At 37.3% G+C, this 21,526-nt stretch overlaps 1 protein-coding gene across 1 annotated transcript in view; it reads left to right on the top strand.

Annotated features, from left to right (window-relative positions):
- Positions 1 to 21,526, top strand: part of VWA8 (von Willebrand factor A domain containing 8) — a 196,396-nt gene that overhangs the window by 130,727 nt on the left and 44,143 nt on the right. The window contains exons 30-37 of the mRNA XM_074815604.1: positions 6,070 to 6,186; positions 6,667 to 6,731; positions 6,821 to 6,946; positions 7,588 to 7,697; positions 9,745 to 9,899; positions 11,623 to 11,824; positions 18,478 to 18,559; positions 20,503 to 20,707. Coding sequence (XP_074671705.1) covers positions 6,070 to 6,186; positions 6,667 to 6,731; positions 6,821 to 6,946; positions 7,588 to 7,697; positions 9,745 to 9,899; positions 11,623 to 11,824; positions 18,478 to 18,559; positions 20,503 to 20,707 — 1,062 coding nt within the window. The remainder of the gene's footprint in view (positions 1 to 6,069; positions 6,187 to 6,666; positions 6,732 to 6,820; positions 6,947 to 7,587; positions 7,698 to 9,744; positions 9,900 to 11,622; positions 11,825 to 18,477; positions 18,560 to 20,502; positions 20,708 to 21,526) is intronic.

Here is a 21,526-nt window from a genome sequence, read left to right as displayed (position 1 = left end):
TTGTTGTTCTGAATTTCTTCCCATATTTCAGTAGGTGAGATACTCTGATCTAGAAGAACCTTTCCTACACTGAGATGGGGTATTAAGTAGTTTTCAGTCATTTCATAACTAGTATCTCTGCAATACTGTTGTTCCAGGAACATTTGTCAAGTGTTGATGCCACTTTCTGGTCTCAAACACTATAGTTAAGCTCAATGCCTTATGAGAAACACAATTCTTCCACCTTTAGTAGAACTGCCTATGTCTTCTTTAGCTTTGTCTTGGACACTTTCCAATGCCAACTGGAAAAAATATGATTCTGAAGTTACCTGCTTGTGGTGATTGCCTGTGCGGTTGTCTTGAACAGCTATAGAAGTACCATTCGGGCTATTTTGAGATGCACATAACACATTTGTTTGGTTCTAAACAATCTTTGGCCTTTTTTGGTGAAGTCAATGCAGGAAACTGTAAAACAGATGGCAGTCTATCTCATGTCTAAGAATGTTTATAATGTCTCATGCTTTTTAATATAAAGCCCAGCAATATTCTTTGTTTTCTAAGTCTCTGAAATTCCTACCATGAAAATAACTGTCCTGCTAATTTTGTTTTTAACCAAATCACAGTAGCATTTAGTGTCAGCCATGAAGTTTTTATCAAAGGTTTCTCTGTGAAGCTTCAGGTAGTTAACTCTATGACTAGTTTTGCCTGTCCTCCTGAAATATATTTTTAAGTGACAGTGTGAATTAAACTCTGAAATAAAGTTTGTTCTGTGAAGAGACTATGGTAGTTCAGTGCCCCTTTCCAGCTAACTTCAGTTGAGCTGTAACCTCATGTTTTTTCCTCTGGCAAAGCTTAAATATTGCCAGTTTGAGTCTTGCCTTTCTTAGCAAGTGCTACAGGTGAACAATCCTGTCTGAAAATAAGCCCATTTTATGCTGCTGGAAAATGATACAGAATTCCAATGTTCTGAATGTTTTGCATTATCTTAGGACTTTTTACATAGAGATAACATTAAGATAGACCTTACTCACTGAGTGTGAAAATATGTTTCGATAAACTATGCTGCAAAAAGTCATTGTATACTTAGGACACCATTCAGAAGTAATTTTAGACTTCTTGGGGAATTTAAGTAAGCACCTTGCACAGAAAAAATGATGAAAGAGGATTCTTTTGTGTATTTTATGTTCATATCCATGGATCATATCAATAATTTATTTGGGATTGGCTTTCAAATGAGGCACCAACACACAGGTCAGACAAATGCTGCTGTTGTAGTCTTCACAGCCACTGCTATCCTTCCTTACATTGCGGCTCATGTGTTAGGATCTCTGCATTTCTAGTTCCCACTGAATTTAGTTTAATTTTTCCACACAGAGCTTAGGTTTTAGTCCCAACTCTTCCTGCAGTGGAGCCATGGAAAAATCATGTGCTTTCTTTGTACACCTGTGAAATGAGGTGGATATTGTTGAAATTAAATCCATTATTATTGATGTTAGCAGGTAAGCATATACTCTAAGCTAATCAGCCAAGTACCTCCTGTATCTGTTGGGAGGATAAAGGTCTGCAAGAGCAATTCATCTTAGCTAAGGTAGAGCATCGTGAATTGCCGTCCGGAGGAACTGCCCTCTGGAGGAGCGCCTCTCTTGTGACTGACTACAGAAGGAGCCTTGACATATAGTCAAGATGCCTACCTTCAAATGTACTAAGGTCACTAGCAGCCATAAGCTCAGAATTTGCAGCATTCGCATGTTAAAACAAGAGGATTAGTGGCACATCTGTGTTTTGGGCAAGGCTCCAAGGATTGGCTACTTATGCTAAGGGTGCATCAAACAGATCTTCAAGAAAAACAAGTATTGTAAATGATGTATGTGATCCTTTAGAGGTTTGTCTACGTATACTTGCAAAAAGACCAAGAAGTATCAACAATATTTGTAGAAATAAGAAGTTGCATTTATTAAATTTTTAAAAATCCATTTGACAGCTTCATAAATAATATAATCCATTAATTACACAATACCAAAAGCTAAAGAGTTTTAACAAAGGTCTTTGGAGATGAATGTTTCTGACTAAGTTGTAAAAAATAACAGTTTTAAACAGATGATAACCTTATTGGAAAGGATGAGATGATGATATTGTGGTTCTTCAAATAAGCTTGTTTGATTTATTTCTCAGATGACATCCATCTGGATTGAGTAGAGCCCTCCAGTGAAATAAAATAAAAAGTCACCATTCCTTCCTGTCCTTTTAAATAAAATTTTACTAAAACTGAACTCCTTGGGGATTTAACTTAATAGCACAAATCAGAGATTTATCTACTTTTAGGCCACTTTTACATCTTCTTGGAAGAAAGAATAGATGATTCTGTTCTTCACGGTGGCCATTGGTGTCAGTGAGCGCAGCATGTTTTGACTCTATCTTTTTGTTCAGACTAAGCTGATAGACTTTGAAAACACTCTTCAGAAATCTGAAGTCATTTCCTCATAAGATGGGAATTGCATTCATCTTTTCAAAGCAGCAATGCCTCTGCCCTCCCCATGAGTACTTCAGGGTGTACCCCTATTTCCTATAAAGCTTCATGCCTGCCTATTTCACTTTTCTTTTTCTTTCTGCGCCTATTGCTTTTATTGCTCAGAAGGAGAGGGAATACAGACTGAAAAGAATTTTGATATCTTTATGTATGATTTTATATGGGATTGTAAGAGGAAAATGCACATGGAGAATTGATTTGCATATAAATTAACTGCACACTTACATGTTTTTTCTTACAAGCACTTTGTTGAAAAGCTACAACTGGACAGACAGAGTAACCTACAGTGTACCTCAGGGAGCACAACAAGCTTTGCCCAGGCAGTGTCCTGCCAGCATCCTTTAACTCTGCTTTTATCTTTCTCGGTCAGAAAGTGGGATAGGGAGGGAGGGAAGTGCTTTTCCCTGTCCCATGTGCTGCTGGAGCTCTTTGTCAGAGCTCTCAGACAGCAAGGGAGTGAGGGACTCTGTGGCACAGAAGTTGACACAGTTATCCACCTTGCTCACTATGTGTAGAAGATGGCAAACATCCTTTAGGAGAAGACTTTTTTTTAATAGTTTGTGATCTGGCCTGAAACACAAGTGGGGACCTGCGTATGGAAGAACCTTCAACCTACTAGTAGTAATGTGTGAAACCTCTAGTCCCCATAATATTCTGATGTATGTGTTCAGGAGAAAGAGTGTAGTTTCTTCAAAAACTAGTTAATGTTATTAAATACTCTTCTTTTTTGGATATTATATAATGGTTTCCTTTTCCTTGTAGAAAAGGAAAGGTGTGCTTATATCGAAATGTGTGCAACTTCTATAGAAAAGGTGAAGAGTTTCCTTTTCTATAAGCACAAAGCTTATATCTCTATTTGCTGTTCTTAGTTTGCTGAAATCTCTAGTACAATCAAGTCTCCCAAATCATCTGGGAGACGCCATTCATTAACTAGAACACCAATAATCTACTTGCATACATTCCCCACCTCTGAAGGCATGGAGGTCTGAGCCCCAAACCATAAATTCTTGCACAGACTTTTTCCGTTTGAACCTAATGAACAATATGATATCTCTGTATCTGTTTCTAATAGTTAGTGTCAGGATTGTTACATATGAACCACTTAAGGAGTTGTTGAGTCGCACTAATAGAAAGGTGCTTGTGGGACAGGAGGCAAGGTGTAGAGTGTACAGAGGGGTTACTCTCCCAAGCTAAGAATCGTCCTCATCTGAAGTTGACAATGAAGAAGAGCCTGTGTTTGTGAGCTCGCTTGCTCAGGATGTGAGCATCGAGGGCAGAAGAGAACAAGACTGAGAGTGAGTACAGGGAGGAGAATACAAGATGGTTAAACTGAATTGTTTGTACTGTCACACTCTGAAATTGGAGTGTATTCCTTCCCCTAACTCTTGTCTCTGTCTGCAAGACCATAAAGAACAACTTCCCATACCAGCAAAGTGAAATCACAGCCCTGTTTGGTTTAAGGACTTTTAAGAGGAAAATGCCGGCTAAAATAAAAACAGCAGTAAGGAAAGGGAAACTTTGCAGTAACTAAAAATAAAGGCACACCACTTCACGAGATTGGTTATTGCATCTGTCCAGAGTTTGGAATTCCAGACATCGGGGTCGGGAGGTCGCCCAAAGGTTACTTTTCTCCCAGTCAAGAACAAACACAGCGGAATTGCACACCAACTTCTTTTCCCAGCCCACTTGAAGAGTTGCCAAAGCTGCTCTTGGATGTGTTCACAAGTGACGCAAAAATCTATTCTTAAACACAGACAGAATATACATCAGTCACTTAGCACAGAAGGAAACCATTAACATCAAAAGGGGTGGAGTAGAGAGGCTTTTTATATTACCAACTGCTCTCATAAATTTAATGCTAAGTGGAAGAATGTAATTGATTTGTATGTGTTCTTTATCTCACATGGAAGGCTAATGCATTGCTTTGGTTCAGCAGTGCTGTTGCAGAATTATATAAATAAAATATGGCAGAAAACCAAAGTGCAAAGCAAATGCCCTATTTTTTTTTTCCTGAACCACATTTCTATAATTTTGGTTTGTAATACATAAGCAAACTTCTTTTTTTAGAGGTATTGAACTCTAGCTGAAATTCCCAAATGCTCCAAATAATATGGTAATATTTTAAATGCTTTACCATATTTAGCTTCAAATGTCTGTCATTATTAAAGTTCATTCTCCCAAATGATCCTAGTGAAAGTATGAAGCGTACCCAAAAGAACAAAACTGCTGTGACTCAGATTGTTTGTATTTGTTTTAGATAGGAGAATTTGTGGGAATTTATGTTTTACTCCCTTAACGTCTATCATGCGTTATTGCAGATGTTGTACGTAGACAGTTTACTTTTAGTAAGTCCTTGCAGAACCTAATGTACTTGCAGAACTTAAGATTTCCTTGAATGGCAAACAAAAATCAACCCACGGCTTAATTAACTTGTTCTTTTGTACCTTTTAAATTTCATTTGATGCGATTAAGTTTGGCCCTGAATGATTGTTCTTAGTTAAACACATTAGGAGCAGCTGTAGTACTTTGTAAAAAGAAATGTTTAAAATGTCTCTGTCATTTGACATCATGTGTGAACCCTGGGGCATTGAGTAGCAAACAGAAATCTGAAGTTCAAAATTTAGCATACTGTATTTTCACATCTGATATGTGGAGGACACTTGCACCACTCTGTTCAATATCCTGTCTGCTTCTGATTTCCATCCTTTTGAGTCATCCCACTGTCCTCCAACAGCTGTCCTAGTTCTGACACTGTAAGCTGTCTGAGTGTGCAGGTCACAGAAGGATTGTCACACACTGCGATATTTAATAGGCTCCACGGTATCAGAAGTATGAACTTGGAGAGAAAGTACTAAGCCATTTCTTCTCTCACCAGTTTTTCACCTTCAGTGTAACTTAAGTAATGGGTACTTTAGAGGAATGCTAAGAAAACATAAAATCTTAAATGAAATATTTTAGTGACTTTGCGCCAGGGAAGGTTTAGACTGGATATTAGGAAGTATTTCTTTACAGAACGGGTTGTTAGGTGTTGGAATGGGCTGCTCAGGGAGGTGGTGGAGTCCCCATCCCTGGAGGTGTTTAAGAGTCGGGTTGGCATAGCGCTGAGGGATATGGTGTAGTTGGGATCTGTCAGTGCTAGGTTAAGGGTTGGACTAGATGATCTTCAAGGTCCTTTCCAACCTAGATGATTCTGTGATTCTGTGACTTGACAGAACTAAATTGGTATGTTTCTCACATGTAGCTGATGACAGCTTGGACATGTAAGACATACTAGTCTAGTTCGTAGAGTTTATGCAGAAGTGAATGTGAGATGTATAGATAAAACATTATGGAAAAACTAGAATATCATTCCAGCCCTTTATGCATGTACTGAACTTCTACAATTAAATTTCTCCATGAGCTTTGAAATTAACCAAGAAGATTCAGCCTACGTTTTCAAACAAAATCTAGATCATCTTTTCAAAATGTCCTAAGTTGCTAGAGTTGCAAAAGTGCTTCAGACAGATTTGTTGTAGTCTCTTAAATGGGCTTGAGATGTGCATGGATCTGCTTTTCATTTACAGAGCAATGTTGTGTTGTTGCTGGATACAAACAATGGTGCCCTTCGCCGACTTTTGATCTTACCAGATGCTCAAGAGTCTCCTAAGAGAACGTCTTGGTGGAGTAGCAAAGAAGAGATGGTGAGGAATAGCACCTGCCTCTACTATACTAAGTGGGTTTTTTAAACCAAAGCTCAATATTGGAAAAATTGCCCCAGGATCATTTACCTTTTGTTTTTACGGCCCAAGAGTTTAATTGTTTACTCTTATGTATGTTTAAATGCCTTACACATAAAATAACATTTTTATGAACTAGTGATATAAAAAATGTAAGTTGAGTACTGTCTGAGGATATGTATCTTTAAAATATCCCTCTTTGGAGCTAGAACTGGAAATAATGGAACATTTTGTTACAAGGGATTATGTCCAAAATAATGAACCCGATTATGATGCAATTATATGACTTCGGACAAGGCAGGCTAGATAGCATTTTGAAAGGTAATTAATGCCATGGATTATTCTAAATAAAGGAAAAATGTAGTTCACTTTCAGGGGAGTCAGGGAAACTCACTGGGACAAATCTAACAAACACTAATTGCTGTATGATGTATTTTTATACAGAGCAACTACAAAATGTGCCGAGAGTTTTCACACAAAAACTGGCTGGTATTCTACAAAGAAACAGGGTGAGAGTAAATTATATTCTTGTATTATAACAGATCTCCTCATGTACATCCCTATCTGATCATGCTTTCCTTGGCTTCCAATTTTACAGAAACTGCCTTATTGTACTGGATGTATTAGAGGGTCAAACTCATACCATCTCGCTTCCGATCAATCTGAAATCCGTTTTCCTGGCAGCTGAAGACCGGTGGCTCTTGGTGGAAAATGAAACAAATCAGTTAGTTAAACGTAGTTTACTTGATGGCATTATTTCTTGTTTGTGTCTTGTTTATGTTCAGGAGCTTCACTCCTGGTCTCAGAGTATTTTTTTCAGTTTGTAAGACTGGCTAGACTTAAACAGTTGGTGTTTAAGATGCAGATTTGCTCTGGTGAAAGTGCAGGTAGGCTTTTAGAGTAGGAAGTAAACAGGATATGCCTGTCTAAATTCATGGCTCTGAAAATCTAGACTAGCTTTAATTATATGCATGTTAATACTGTTTTTATTGAGGTGATATTGATCTTTAGAAATGAGAATGTTGGTGGACCTAGCTTTGGAAATACAGCCACATCATCCAGAGTTAGTGCCTGCTTGCTTTACTTTCACGGTCACATGAAAGAAATATTACTCTGCTGTCTTATTTTTATAAATGCACAGCAAATAAAAGTGTGTAAATAGTTACCAGAAGACAAATCTGCCACTTGCTGGCTTATCCTGTCCTATCTCGCAGATGTTTGGTAAATCGTATTTAGTTTTAGAAAAAGGTGTTGATAACCTCGTTTATATAAATGTAGAATGTTTTCACTATTTCAGAAGATAAAAGTCCTTGTTTAGATTTACAAGCCTAATCCGGAATTATTATAAATGTGTATCCTTTACAGGAAATTTCTTTTAACCAAGCGTGCCCATATGGAAGCTGAAGACAGTGAGGTTTGCCAGCTGTATGCATTGACTGAAGAGCCAGCTGACATGGGATTTGGCTTAACAATGGGTATTGAATGCAAGCTTGGCTTGTTCTTTTTTTAAAATAATTTCTGTGTTTGCAGCTGCACAAACAAGGCTCTTTTACTTTAAAGGTCTGGGTAACCTTCTCTCTGATTCTCTTTTTGTCCTCCCCTTATCATGTTTGGTTAATAATAACTTTTCACAAAAGCATGGCAAATTCCATGCTGAAACTTCAGGTTGTTTGAATAAAGCATCTTTGTTTCACTGTAACGTTTTAAGACCTTCAGCCATGGACTTTCAGAAGACATACAAGCATACAGAATAGAAAAGGAAAAAAGACAACTAGGCAGGAATTAGAACACAGGAATAGAAGGGACTAAATATATTGATGAGTCCAGTCTGTAGGCTGTTGCAGGTCTGTTGCACACACTCAGATGAGCTAGAAGACATTTCCCAACACTTAAAAAAATACAAAAGACCTACTATTAAAACAGGACAGAAGTCACAGTTTCTAAAGTTCTGCAGATAGTGTGCAGGAGGCCATTGAGGCCTCCTGTTAAAAGATAGGGGGAATTTGTTCGATAAAATTCCCAGATATTGCTAGGCATTGAGGCATGTCTGAGCTACAGAAGAAGGCAGAAATGTCCAGTAGTCATCATTCTGCCTGCTAAGATCTGTCTATCTTCAGATCTGATGACATTTTCAACCCTGAACATTTGATCACAGTGCACAAAATCTTTAGTCTCCCTGGTTTAATAACACTGGAAGTACATGTGCATCCCATCTAAAGAGTTCATAGGCTGTGGCTTATCTCCAGTGTGTCTCAGAGAGACAGAGGAAAAAAATAGAGAAACCACTTTATATCTGTTAAAGAAGGAAAAAGTTTTGTCCTGATCCTGTGGCTAGCATAAGTATGAAGAATGAGATTAATACAGTGTAAACATGATACAAGCAAATGTTATTGACAAGTAACAAATACAGCTTATTTTATACAAACAGCAACAAATTGGATACCAAAGACTCTAACCACAGCTTAAATATGTAGGATCCTTTTTCTCTCTTGTACAGTTTACTCTATCAACTTATCAAGCTTCATCAGAGCACAGTAGTTTCCTTCCTCTTGCTACCTTATTTAGAAACTATGATAGAGTATCATTCCTCAGATGGGTAGAAAAGTTATTATAATCTCCATTCTCAAAGTATTTGTGGACAGTTTATTGCTGCATGCTTTTTGTGCTATTTTTATCCTTTGTTATCTTATTTCTTCTCTTCCAGTCTAAAAAGTTATATCCCCTCTCCACTTTTTTCCAAATCATCCAGCAAACCCCAAATGTAACATCTTCAGCCTGTTCTCATTCTTTGAGGCAGAGCCTATGGCAGGAGAACTAAGAAAAAGTAGATCAGTGTGGGTTTGCCACTGACCCAAACCAGTAGCCCATTCATCCTTTGAGGGAGGAAAGATTTTCTCCCACTGCCAGGTAAACAAGACAGTCTGCCCATTGAAGTGGAAACAGTGTATGCTGCAGAACTAAAGATAGCAGGTTCTGACTGTGTTGATAATTTGAGGCAAGGTAAAGGGCTGTTAGAGTTGCACAGAATAGAATTTAGTTTTCCATAGCTTAAAGAAAAAGAAAACTAGGCCATTATTTACCAGAAATGTGTTACAAATAACATTATTTAAATTGCAAAGACAGCAAGACAGCTACCAAGAAATGTCACATTGACTCTTACCTGTGCAAACCTACATTTTACCTTTTTGTGCATTTGCATTATAACAGTCTTCAATGAGATCACATGCTGTTCTATTCCATAGGCTTCCTGCCTCATTTACACAATAGAGGGCAAAATTAAGTGGTATAAGCAACTACAAAGCTAGTATTTCCTGATTTTAAGTATTTAACTTTTTAAAAGTAACATTATTTCCTGACTTCTTTTCTGTGTTATAGTATAGTATAATCAAATCTTCTGCTTTTGAGTAATTTTATGCTCAAAGTAATAGCAGTGGTCAGTGCTCAGTGCTTTTACAGTTAATATTGTTTTCGATTGCACATCTGGATTTAATGACTTTCATTTTGTTTAATTTCCCTGTTTAGAGTCAGAACTGTGTGTGCCACATGCAGTTTCAAGTGACCAGCTATCTTCAGAAAACCTCAGTGCAGCTGTGGGACAAAAGATCAGCTCCCCCAACAGGATTTTCTCAGATGAACATAATTATGCTACTATTGTTATTGGTTTCCCAGACCTCTTGGTAAATACTCAGCATTATTATACAATGAAGTAATATGATTTCATTTATTCTGTAACCAATTAAGTACCTGTTTACCAAATGATATGGAAAAAGAAGGGAATGGCCGTAAATGACAAATCCATGTAGAGTACACCATTTGGTAGTCTAATCTAGAGGGATTTCAGTGGGGTTTGAAATAATAAGAAATTGGACAACATAATGTCTAGCACAGACAAAATTCATTGTAGATAAGTTCTGAATATCGCTGGCTAGAGGAATATTTTCTAAAGCATGTGGTTTTATAGATTTTTAATTAAATATAATCACTGAGAAAAAGGATATCAGTATCATTTTGTTCAGTGTGAACTTTTTACTCAGTGTGTAGCAGCTAGCAAGACTCTAGATTTAAGAAAAAGAAAAAAGATACAGAAAATGGTAACAAAGCTTTACAGCCCCTTCACTATTTAATAATGTAGTTAAGTGTAAATACTGCATGTAATTGTGCTCACTTCTGTGACACAATTAGGGAAGGTCCAGAAAAGAAAGTGAAACTTAACAGTGTAACGACTAAGGCTGTTGCAAGGACTGGAGGTAAACACAGGGAAAATAAAAGCAGTGCATTTAATTCTTTGTATTTATTTATATTTACTAATATCACAAGATGCTTATGGAATAAATAATTCTATGTCATTTTTGCTTCATAAATTGAGGCAAATTAAAAAATTTAACTGTTAACAGACATGAATTTTGGGAAAGCCAGACAACTGAAGAAAATACCCTGGAATCCAAAATGATTCAAAAATATATTTTTGTCAGTAAGACATTCCCTGTCTTTGCAAATAGCTTTTGAGTTTGATTTGATTTGGATTTATATTACCAAATCGACTATATTAGCTTTTCATATTATTTATAATAGATGTGAGTTTATTGCTGGGTTAGTCTAGAGGAGAGAGTACTAAAGATGCTACACATTTCAATACCAAAACTGGTGATGAAGCATTTTGCTCTCCCCGATATCGACTGAAGCCCTGTCTTTCCTTATACGTGGTTTTGACATCCATGTGAATGTCAAAGAGGGAGCGCTAAAGGTGAATGTGAGGGTGGTGGGACAAAGCCCCAGATTCATTGTTTAGTGTTAATGGTATAGGTATTTAGTATGAACAAGGTATCTAAGCTGTTGTTTGTAGTAGAAATGCTCAGCTGACCAAACATAGAGGCCTTCTTCAAGATGAGATCATTTATTGTTTAGTCTCTATAGCGGGAGATGAAGCACGTGGCTTACATGTGGACACCTGCATTTATGTCTCTGAACCTGGAGGCAAATCCCTTAGACATTAGCCTTAATGCCTATCTTTGAATTAATTACTGAAATATCTGTTTGCATTTATCTACATTAGTGGAAACTTAGATTATGGTAACAGTTTGTTACATAGTTTGATTCCAGATTAGGTTATTTCAATGCTTTCTGTTCCTGGTTCAACATGAAAAAAGTGTTGTTTCTACTTCAGATCTTCAAAGAGTCTCAATTCCTAAAATTTGTGTAGGTGGTCTGTTGTTTTTAACTCAGATAGGAGGTTTTAATGACAAAATAATCCAGGTATTTTCCTTGTCATGTGGTGACATGAGAGGTAACCACAGTAGGTCTGATTTGAAGTTAGGTAAGAAGTGGAACTTATCAAGAAACATTTGGTTTTAGGCTCAATAATAGTAACATTTTGTTCAGTAGACTCCTTCTCTCTTGCAGTCTCCTAGTGAAGTGTATAGCTGGAAAAGAAATTCCTCTCTGAGTCACAAACGTGCTTCTCCTTCCGATCAATTTTATTATGGAGCCCGGAGGAAAACAGGAGCTGCAAAACAAGCCAATTGTGTAACTTTATTGGCTTCTAATCAAATAGTCAGAATTTTAGCACCTGGAGATGTGCCTTTGAAAGACATTTACCCAAAAGGTAAGAGGTTCATATACTTGTGCTACAACAACTGTACTCACTTGTTTTTGTTTTGTAAACTGCAGTCACTCATGAGTTTTTCCAAAATGTTTTTAAAGAATCACAAAGCAAGCATTTGAGGAGGAACAAGAGTAGTTGCCCTCATTTTTAAAAATAATTTGGAACTTATTAACATGCTGAATTATACTTCTGAGGATTAACAGGCTACCTACGGTGTGAATATCCCAGTAGATGGGATCTCCTTCTGTCTGCACTGGGGACCAGCTACAGGAATGTGATCATTCCAGTTCAGCAAATGGCCTTCACCAGTATGTCCAACCTCTGCTCAGTGACATGCAGTCACACAGTGATAAGACAAACCTCTTGTCCATCTAGTTCAGTATGCTGTCTCCAGCAGGGCCTATAGAAAGATTATTTGGGGAATGCACGTGAGCCTGGCCACTTCTGTGTCTTTTGCTTTATACTTTCTCAACATTTGTTTCGCTAGGGATATTGCAGGGGGCATCCGTGCCTCAGCCTTGAAATCTTCTTTTATGGACCTGTTGTCCAAAGGTTTGTCTGGTCCCTCTTTGAACTTGTGTGTCTCCACAGCAGGCTCACAAGTTCACTGCTCTCTGTGATCAACTGATCACCTACCAGGTTTATCAAGTGCCCCTCATTCTAGCATTGTAGGGTTGGATGAATAACAGTTCTGCATTCACCTTAACCATCACCTTCATGACTCTGAAAGCTTCAGTCACATCTGCCTTCTCTCCAAACTGAAGAGACCCAGGCTTTTTAGTTCTCTTGTCCAAGAGAATGTTGCATGAGCAACATTCGTGTACAGCAAAACCATCCTCCACTTGTACACTAATAAAGCAGGTATAGACTACAGACCTTCAGAATTTTGTGCTGCCATGCCAAGCTTTCTGTTATCATTGTATCTTTAACTTCTTCAGCCAGTAACTAAAAATCTACCAGTTAGTGCTAAATAACAGCATTTGTGAGTTTGCATTAATTACCTCTAAAAATCTCCAGGGAAAGGTCACTAGCAAAAGAGAAAACCCCCAAAATATTTGTGTGTGGTAGAATGGCAGGTTTTTTGAATTCATTAGCACCAGAAGCTATTCCTGATTTGTTCCTGTGGTGGTTTGACCTTGGCTAAATGCCAGGTACCCACCAAGTCGCTCTATCACTTCCCCCCACTTCCCCTTTTTTCTCAACAGGGCAAAGAGGGGAAAGAAAATAAGACAGGAAAAAAAACCCACCCTTGTGGGTAAAACAACAGCAGTTTTAATGTAAGCAAAGCAAAGCAAAGGTCCATGCGCAGGAGCAAAAAAAAGAAAACAGATTTATTCTCTACTTCCCATTAACAGGCGATGTCGGGCCTTCTCAGGAAGCAGGGCTCTGATACATGTAGTGGTTGCCTCGGAGGACCAAGGGTGACCCCACCCCCTTCCTCCTTTCTCCCAGCTTTATACTGAGCAGACGTCATATGGTCTGGAATATCCCTTTGGTCAGTTCGGATCAGCTGTCCTGGTGGTGTCCCCTCCCAAGATCTTGCCCACCCCATCCCACTGGGGGGGGAAATGTCGGAAAGAGCCTTGGTGCTGTGTAAGCACTACTCAGCAGTAGCCACAACACCAGTGTGCTATCAACACCCTGCCAGCTCCCAGCATAAAACACAGCACCATGAGGGCTGCTACAGGGGAAAACCAATTCCGGCTCAGCCAGACCCAGTACAGTTCCGTATGTGACCTCTCAGTCCCAGAATAAATGCTTTATTCCAAATTAACTCCCTTTTACAAAATAAATGATCTGTCTGCCCTCATTTAATGCAGATTAACTTCCCCGTATAGACAAATCCTTTTATCTATTACTAAAAGGATAAAACATTTATCTGACTAAAGAAGTGAAGTCAAGGATATAAACAGGCTAGAAAATTGAAGTTACCTACAGTCGTAAAGAAAAGGTTAGCTTTTAAAAATACTAAACTTAATAAAACATAGAGTTAGCATGATGATCTTGGAACTAATTATACCACTTAAGGCAGTAGTCTTCACATACTTTATAAACTGCCAAAGGGTCGGACTGGGTCTTTTTTTTTAGGCCTTTGTGGTAAAAAAAAAAATCTGAATCTGAAGTGAATGGTATAAAATTTCAGAAGGTAAATCTTCTGAGCTTTTGTTAAAATTAGTTTATTAATTTGAGAGGGAAGGAGTGCTTCCAAATGGTACCTAGAATTGAGATGATGACAGTTATTTCTAAAAGTCTTTTAAGTTGCTGTGGTATATAACACATTATAATGCTAGATTAATATAATTAAAAACCAACAGACATTCTTCATGAATCCTGGATACCAGTGACCTGAGCAAATTATCTGTCTGTGAATTGACTTCTGTCGGACCGACCAATTTAATTTATATCTGTTGTTATAGCTGAACAAGATAATAACTTTTTTTTTCCTCAACTATGGTGAAATATATTCATGAATAGTGATTGATAGCTTTAAATGTATTTGTACAGTGCTTTATGGCCATTTAAGTTGCAAGATTTAAGGCCTGCTTGAAGATCATTATCATTGATTTTTCTTTTCTAAATGACATTTTAATTTATGAGTTACCAAAACTGATCTTAATGGAATCATGTTTAATATGACCTTACTGATACAATTAAATTGGACCTGAGCAAGACTCTAGGTTTTCTGTTCTACAGCCTTTTTTCAGGACTTCAGACATTTTCATTTATCAGTTAATGGTCAGTTTTTCTAGTGGAGGAGGAGCTATGAGTGGAGTCTTACAGAGACCTGTGCTATTCAGCATCGTCATGAAAAAAATGGAAAAATAAATGAGCAGTGAGGTGATGATGTTGCTGATGATACTGGTTGTTATTCGTGGTAGAAAGCATTCACCATGACGGATTCAGAAAGACTACAATGCTGACTGCAATAGAAATGGCAGCTGAAATTCAATATAGAAAAATATAATGTACATGAAAGAAGAAAGAGCGAGCCCTAATTCTACATCTAAAATGATGGAGCTGATCAGTACATCTCAGGAGCATGATTTTGGTGTTATAACAGATAGTTTACTTAAAGTATCAGTTCAAAGCTCAATAGCAGTCAAAAAAAAGCAAATCAAATATTAAGAATTATAAGGGAATAAACAGAGAAAAAGCAGACGACGTCTTTGTGCTGTTGTGTAAATCCATGTGTCCTTAACACTGTGTAGTTTTGATACTCCATCTCACGGTGGGAGAAGGCTGAACTGGGATAAGTTCAGAAAAGGGCAATGAGGATGAGCGAGATTGTATCGGCCAAATCTCCTGCAGGTGGAGACAAGATCAGGAAAGGGGCATATGGTGGAGTTTTACAAGAACGTGTATGGCATGGAAATGCGGAAAAGGCAACAATTTTACACTTGGTACAAGAGTTAGTCAGCTAATGAAGCTAGTAGGAACTTAATCAAAAAGGCGGTTCTCTACAGAGCAGGGAACCAACCTGTGAAACTGCTTCCCAAAGGATGTTGTGAATGATGAAACATGGATCCAAAGGAAAACTGGACAAACTCATGGATGGTTTCTAAATACATAGACATAAAACCAAACACCACATTCAGCTTGAGAAGCCCCTAGATTGGAACTGGTTGCTGACTTGAGGAAAATACCACATGTACTTGTCTATTCTTACACTTTTCAAGCATCTGACTACTCTTGGAGACAGGATATTAGATTAGAGGGACCCAGTATTGCCGTTGTTATGGCACGAATCCAAAATCTTTCCAAGTGAAAAAGTGAAGACAGAAGAAGAGAGACATGCATGCATGTACTCACTTGGAAGGTGAGATAATAAGGTACTAGTCCTTACTGTGCCCATTTGAGATCCAGTATTTGCAACCCTCTCTGCTGGGCTATTGTTTCTTCTGGAGTTTGCCTCTCAATCTCACTAATAGACAGAGTATTTAATTGAATGTGCATTTAACTGCTACCAGTAGCTGCTTAACAGTCTTGGTCCCTTGGAGATTCAGTGTTGCTTATTCCTGATTGTGCTGCATTATTCATGGGGTCCTTTGGACGTTCGGTGATTTGTCTGTGCTGTTGTTTCTGCATTGGAAACCTGTAGTCACTTACCTACAAAAGTTGTGTAAGTCTTTGTATCCTTTCCTGGGATATGGTATAGGGAAGTAAAGGCATCCTGTGACATAAACTTGAGGATGTAGCAGTCCCTTGAAGATCTTGCACTAGTGTCTTCTGTTGCCTTTAAGTTGTTTTATAGTTTTGCTTTGGTTTGCGTATCTATCAGGCTTTCTTTCTCATCTTCTTGGACAACTGGTCAGTTCTGGCACACAGCCTTCCATTTCTATTAATAATTCAAGGTACTCAGCCAAAGTCTAGCATACTCCAGTGTGTATTACCAAAACTGTTCCAGGAACAACAAGCAAAGAAATAATTTCCTTTATGTTTTATTGGAACTGCAAACCAGGATAATAGTTATGTTTGAAAAGAAATTATAACAAGTAATAATTTCCCCAAAGACTGACAAATAGATGTATGGCCACAAAATATAAACTCAGACAAGAGATCATGGCAGAATCTAGCAAATAAGTATTAATGTTTATTCTAAAAACAAGGCTATAGAAATGAGGGCTACTTGAGAGCAAATATTTACTTGGATTCTCAGCACTTTCTAGATATGAATATAAAATAACAGTCTATTATTGAGTGTGTACCTCTGTTAGTGTGACAGGAACTGAAACAACATGTAGTGTAACACACAGTTACAGGAATAACCTCAACACATCATCTGGTCCACCTATTTATACAGGGACAGGATGACACATGTTTAGACTCTTCTTAACTGACGCTTGTCAAACAATTGGCCTATTGCAATGCTTCACTCTCCTCGTATAAGAAAAGCTTTTCCTAGTGTCCAGCTTTTCTTGCTGTAAACAAAAGTGAATACTTCTTGTCATCTCCACTCAGTCAGGATAATACTGTTCTCTTTATAAGGATCTTTTCGGTATTATGGGACATGTGTTTTTCAAAAAAAGTCTCTTTCTAGACCAAAAGAAAAGTTAATTCCTTGCAGTTGTCCTTATAGCTCATCTGTTCTAACCTCTTTGTCACCCCCAGGACTATCCTGTGTGTCTTATGTTTTCCTTGAAGTTTGATGTCTAGAGCTGTGCATAGCTATTCTTCTCCATCGGGCTTTGGCAAAAGAGGAAAAAGATGTACTTGTTTAGGTCTGAGGTTCATGTTTTATTGTAAGATTCTTGACTGCAGTTCTGGGGCCTGGCCAGTTGTTTCTGTGTTGCATTTGAACATTTGATTACCTTTTTTTCAGCTTCCTACTCTGCAGTCCTTTGTCTTTTTATAATTTAATTTAATTCTCTCTCTGATTTATTAACTTAAGTTTAATTCTTATCCCACAGTTCTACTCCTTCTAGTTCAATATCAGCTCTATGTTCTAGATCTTTATCAGAATTTTTAATGTGTATCTTATTCTCCATTAGTACCATAAGAGAGTGCACATTTTAAAACAGTAACAAAACCTAGGCAAAACAAAAAGTGCTCCATGGCCCACAACCCTGCATTTTTCCAGACTACTTTCTCATATTTCCAACGTGTTTCATATTTCCATTTTTATGAAAATTAGTAAAGTCAACAGATGTGCTACTGTAGGTATGCATACTGTGGATATGTAGATACAGTGATATGCATAAAGTGCTGCTATGGGTTTGATCCCCTTTACTGCTGATCTTACTGGACTTTTCTGTGTGTGCTGTGTGCAAGCACCAACACTTCTGCAGGTAACATCAGGCTCTCCATTTCAAAAAAGTGAAAGATATGTTGTTTTAGAAGGAAATCTAGACTTGCTTGCATCTTGTGACAATGATATTTTGTACCCATACTATGCAGTGTAATTCAGTCTTCCGTTTTTTTTTCTGAAAAACTTAAGTTCCTCAATTTATTCCAGAGAGATGAAAGCCAGCTCCTAACTGAAATTCACTTCTGAGCCCCAGCAGAGTGTACTCGTATGTTGGCAAAAGCCAGTGTAGGCGCGTGCACACACACATGCACAAATGTATTTCTGAGTGAGGGACCATAGTATTAGCAGTATTCATTAAACTGTCTATGAACAGAATATTAAATGCCTGATAGTCTAGGTCTATTTACTGTGAAGTTATAAAATCTTTGCATACCGAGAATCTACCTGCAAAAAGAGTGGTTCAATTTAAGGTAACAACATTTAGGTTAATATTATTGACAAATTTTCAAGTGGGAATCATAAGCACAATGTTTTGAAATGTTCCTCAATATGATTTTAAAGCCAGACATGCAGCTGGCATTATCTTTGGTGACAGATAAAAGCTGTGAGTTAGGGATTGCAGTAATGCCTGATTAGTGCTTTTGTGAGTAGGGCTATATTTGTGTGTAATTTTGACATTTGCTATACAGATACATTGTTCTTCTATAATTGTGCCTGTCTGGGTGCTCACTATCATAACAGTAAAAACAATTCCATATTTGCAAGTTATATTCCTGTGTTGAATGTGGAAGCTTATCATTTTCTGACAGGTACTGTATAATGAAATGTTTAAATTTAATCTGCTAAATGCAAATGCAATAACCAGTTAAACATGCAGCAGGAAAATAACATGTTTGTTTATTTTCAGATGTCACTCCTCCACAAGCTGCTGGATACTTGGAAGTAACAGATCTTAATTCAAAGAAAATCAAATACATTGCTATTCCTAGGTAACTGATTTTATTGATTAGAGCAGACTGTCTTACAGGAAGAGCAAAGAGAATTTAGTGTGTATTATTACTTCAGGATAAGCAAATACTTCTTTGGATGTGGAAAGTAAGAATAATTCACACCCAGCATGTATAATTCTGCAACTGTTGCAGCATATTTTTGTCAACATTTTTATCTGTTTACCAATGAAAATGTAGCTTTTAATAGTAAATATGAAAGGTAGCTTTATCTTCTGATTTTCGTTCCCTTTGCTCTTTCCCCCTCTTCACCCACTTCATCATCTACCCTCTCTCATTTTGTTTTGCTGTGTTTATTTTCTCTTCCTTTTTTCTATCTTTTGGTCTAACAAAGACAGGCAGAATGATCCAGTGCTAGGTGTTAGGAAACCAGGAATCAAGTTCTGGTCCAGTATAAAGTTCACCTTGAAAATAACTTGAGCTTCTCTATGTTTTGGTTCTTCCTTTGGAAAGTATACGTTCCCTCAAAAGTATCTTGCATGATACACAAGTATCTTGTATGATACATTAAAATAGCCAGATTATGCGGCTTCTCTCTCTCGCCATTGTAGAGCATATTTGAAAATGTTTTATCGTATAAACATACATTTTGGTTACAAATTGTCATTTTCCATTGCAATAATAATAAACATTTTTGTTTTACATAACAGTCTCTCAACTTAGCATGTTTAAATAGCACACGTATGAAACCCACACATCAGGAATTTTATACTTTTTTTTCCTATCCATTTCACGGTGGTTTTAACAACATTGATTTTCATTTAAATTAATTCTACTTCATTAAAAAATCTGGGGAATTTTGATTTAATAGAGAATTAATTTTGGACTGTTCACCATTTTATAATTGATCCATTGGCCTGCATCTTACACAGTCATTCAAAAATGTAAGACATTAACACAGAAATAGTAAGGAATCACACTTTCTTTTACACAAGGATTTTATAAGAAATTACAAAAATTACAAAGCCAAACTTCAACATCATGACCTTTAACCTACTGTGAGGATTTAATCTATTTATGGCATATCTGAGCAGAAGTCAAGATTTAAAAATGTACTCCATGAAGGACTGGTAAATAAAGTGACTTTTCATGTATATGAACAGTTGTATGCTAAAATCTTAACAACCTTTCCTCCTTCCGGCATAGCTAGCCTGGTCAAATCCTAAGATAATTCTTCTTCAGTTGAATTAGTACATGGCAGTTTCAGTCATAGGTAGAGGCATGTATGTTACTGCTTCTTTTATCTTTGAAGATTATTAGTTGTAGTATTGGAGCAAGTTGCCAAGTCATTATGCATGTCATTAACAGTCCTGAAAAAATGCAAAGAATCTTTCCTACTTTATCTAGATTTCCCTTCATATTATGTAGCTATTAGGCCCTCTGTTTCAGCAGTAAATTTTTGTCTGCAAGCTGACTGTGTAAAACTACTAAAATTCTCTCTGTGTAAAGCTGTGCCATCTTTAAATGAGTGTTTAAATCTTCACTTTTTATTAAAGCACTAGAGAAAGGTGTTACTTTAAGTTGATGGAAGGGCATTTTCCTCAGTGCCCAGGTCATATTCTTTCCTGTTTCTTTTGTAGTTTAATATTTTTTTATAACAAAATTTTTAATTTTTCATATTCATTATAATTTTTTGTAAAGACTGACTATTTTCAGATAGATGAGATACAGCAGTGGGTTAGGCAGCACATTCCCTTTCAGCCTGGTCTTTAATACTCCTTTTTGTACTGACAAGTGTCTTTTGGTCATATCCAGTTTCAGTAGGTGGAATGTTTCAGATAAAATAGTGGGTCTGCAGGGCTTAGTTATAGTCTTTCATGAAATGAGGATGTAATTTCATTTAATTGTCACCTTAACTACAGAAATACTCATCCTCTTTTTAATTGCAGCTTCAAGAAAAAGATTAATTAATTCTTGTTTTTCAGATCACAGTCTCTCTCTCCATATACATCTTGGCTCTCTAAGATCTCAGATGCCGATGCCCTGTTGGCACCACTGGGCAAAGTAGGTTTGGTTAGTGTGGACATGGGAGGTGGTGTGAGGCTTTGGGAGACAGGGCTGGACAGCCTTCAGCGGTCACTGCAGGACTGGAGGAACATGATTGGCCAAGAAGATGGTCGTCCTGTGCAGGTAGGCGTTCACAAAGCTGAAGTGAAAAAGATTTAACAAAAAGAGTTGCAAATGAGTTTTCAGCTGGGAGAGGGTTGATGAGAACTGTGTCGAAAAACGCTGTGAAGTAGAAATACGCCTGTGAGAAAAATTGAATAAACGTCTTCACTGAAAAAAAAGACACAATAGCTTCATTAAAAAGCTTATTTGTGACCCCTGTAATTATGGTTACTGACAGTCTCTTTGTCTTGCAGTGTTTGTATTTTTGCCAAATTCCAGTACATTTAAATGCAAATCAATTCTTTATCTCCTGCTGATTTTTAACTGCAATTTTCAAAATGTAGAATAATGAAATTAATTTTTAAGGCAAGTGTATACTTTTCCAGAGTTCAGATACTTGGAAAAAATTACTGTGTTTGTCCTTTAGAAAAGAAACTTGAAACCTAGGTGGAAGATGCCTTTGGTAATTTTGAAAGTTCTCCCAGCTGAGCAGAGTTACAAGGGTCTCCATACAGCCGTGTTCTTATGTGGAAGGTTTAGGTAGATGTTGAAAATATACAGCATATACATTTATTCTGTGTATGTATACACAGGTGCTAATGTATGATCATCATTGCAACACAGAGGGAAAATTCAGGACTGTTCAATTGCATCTTTAATTTCTGTTAGTGATTGAAGAAGGTATCACTTCACTTCGAAGAGCTAGAGTATGCTTTAGTGTGCTTCTCCACTTTTGACTAGGAAGATCCTGTCTCTACCATTGCAGTTATTTTCGTTTCATTAATTTCTGTAACCAGTTTCACAGTACGTTAGAATGGGAGAACAGGATGAGTCTCTTCG

This window comes from Strix aluco, chromosome 2, assembly GCF_031877795.1.
Source record: "Strix aluco isolate bStrAlu1 chromosome 2, bStrAlu1.hap1, whole genome shotgun sequence".
Lineage (NCBI taxonomy): Eukaryota > Metazoa > Chordata > Aves > Strigiformes > Strigidae > Strix > Strix aluco.
The sequence above is the reverse complement of the archived record's forward strand: the minus strand, read 5'-3'. Positions and strand labels throughout refer to the sequence as shown.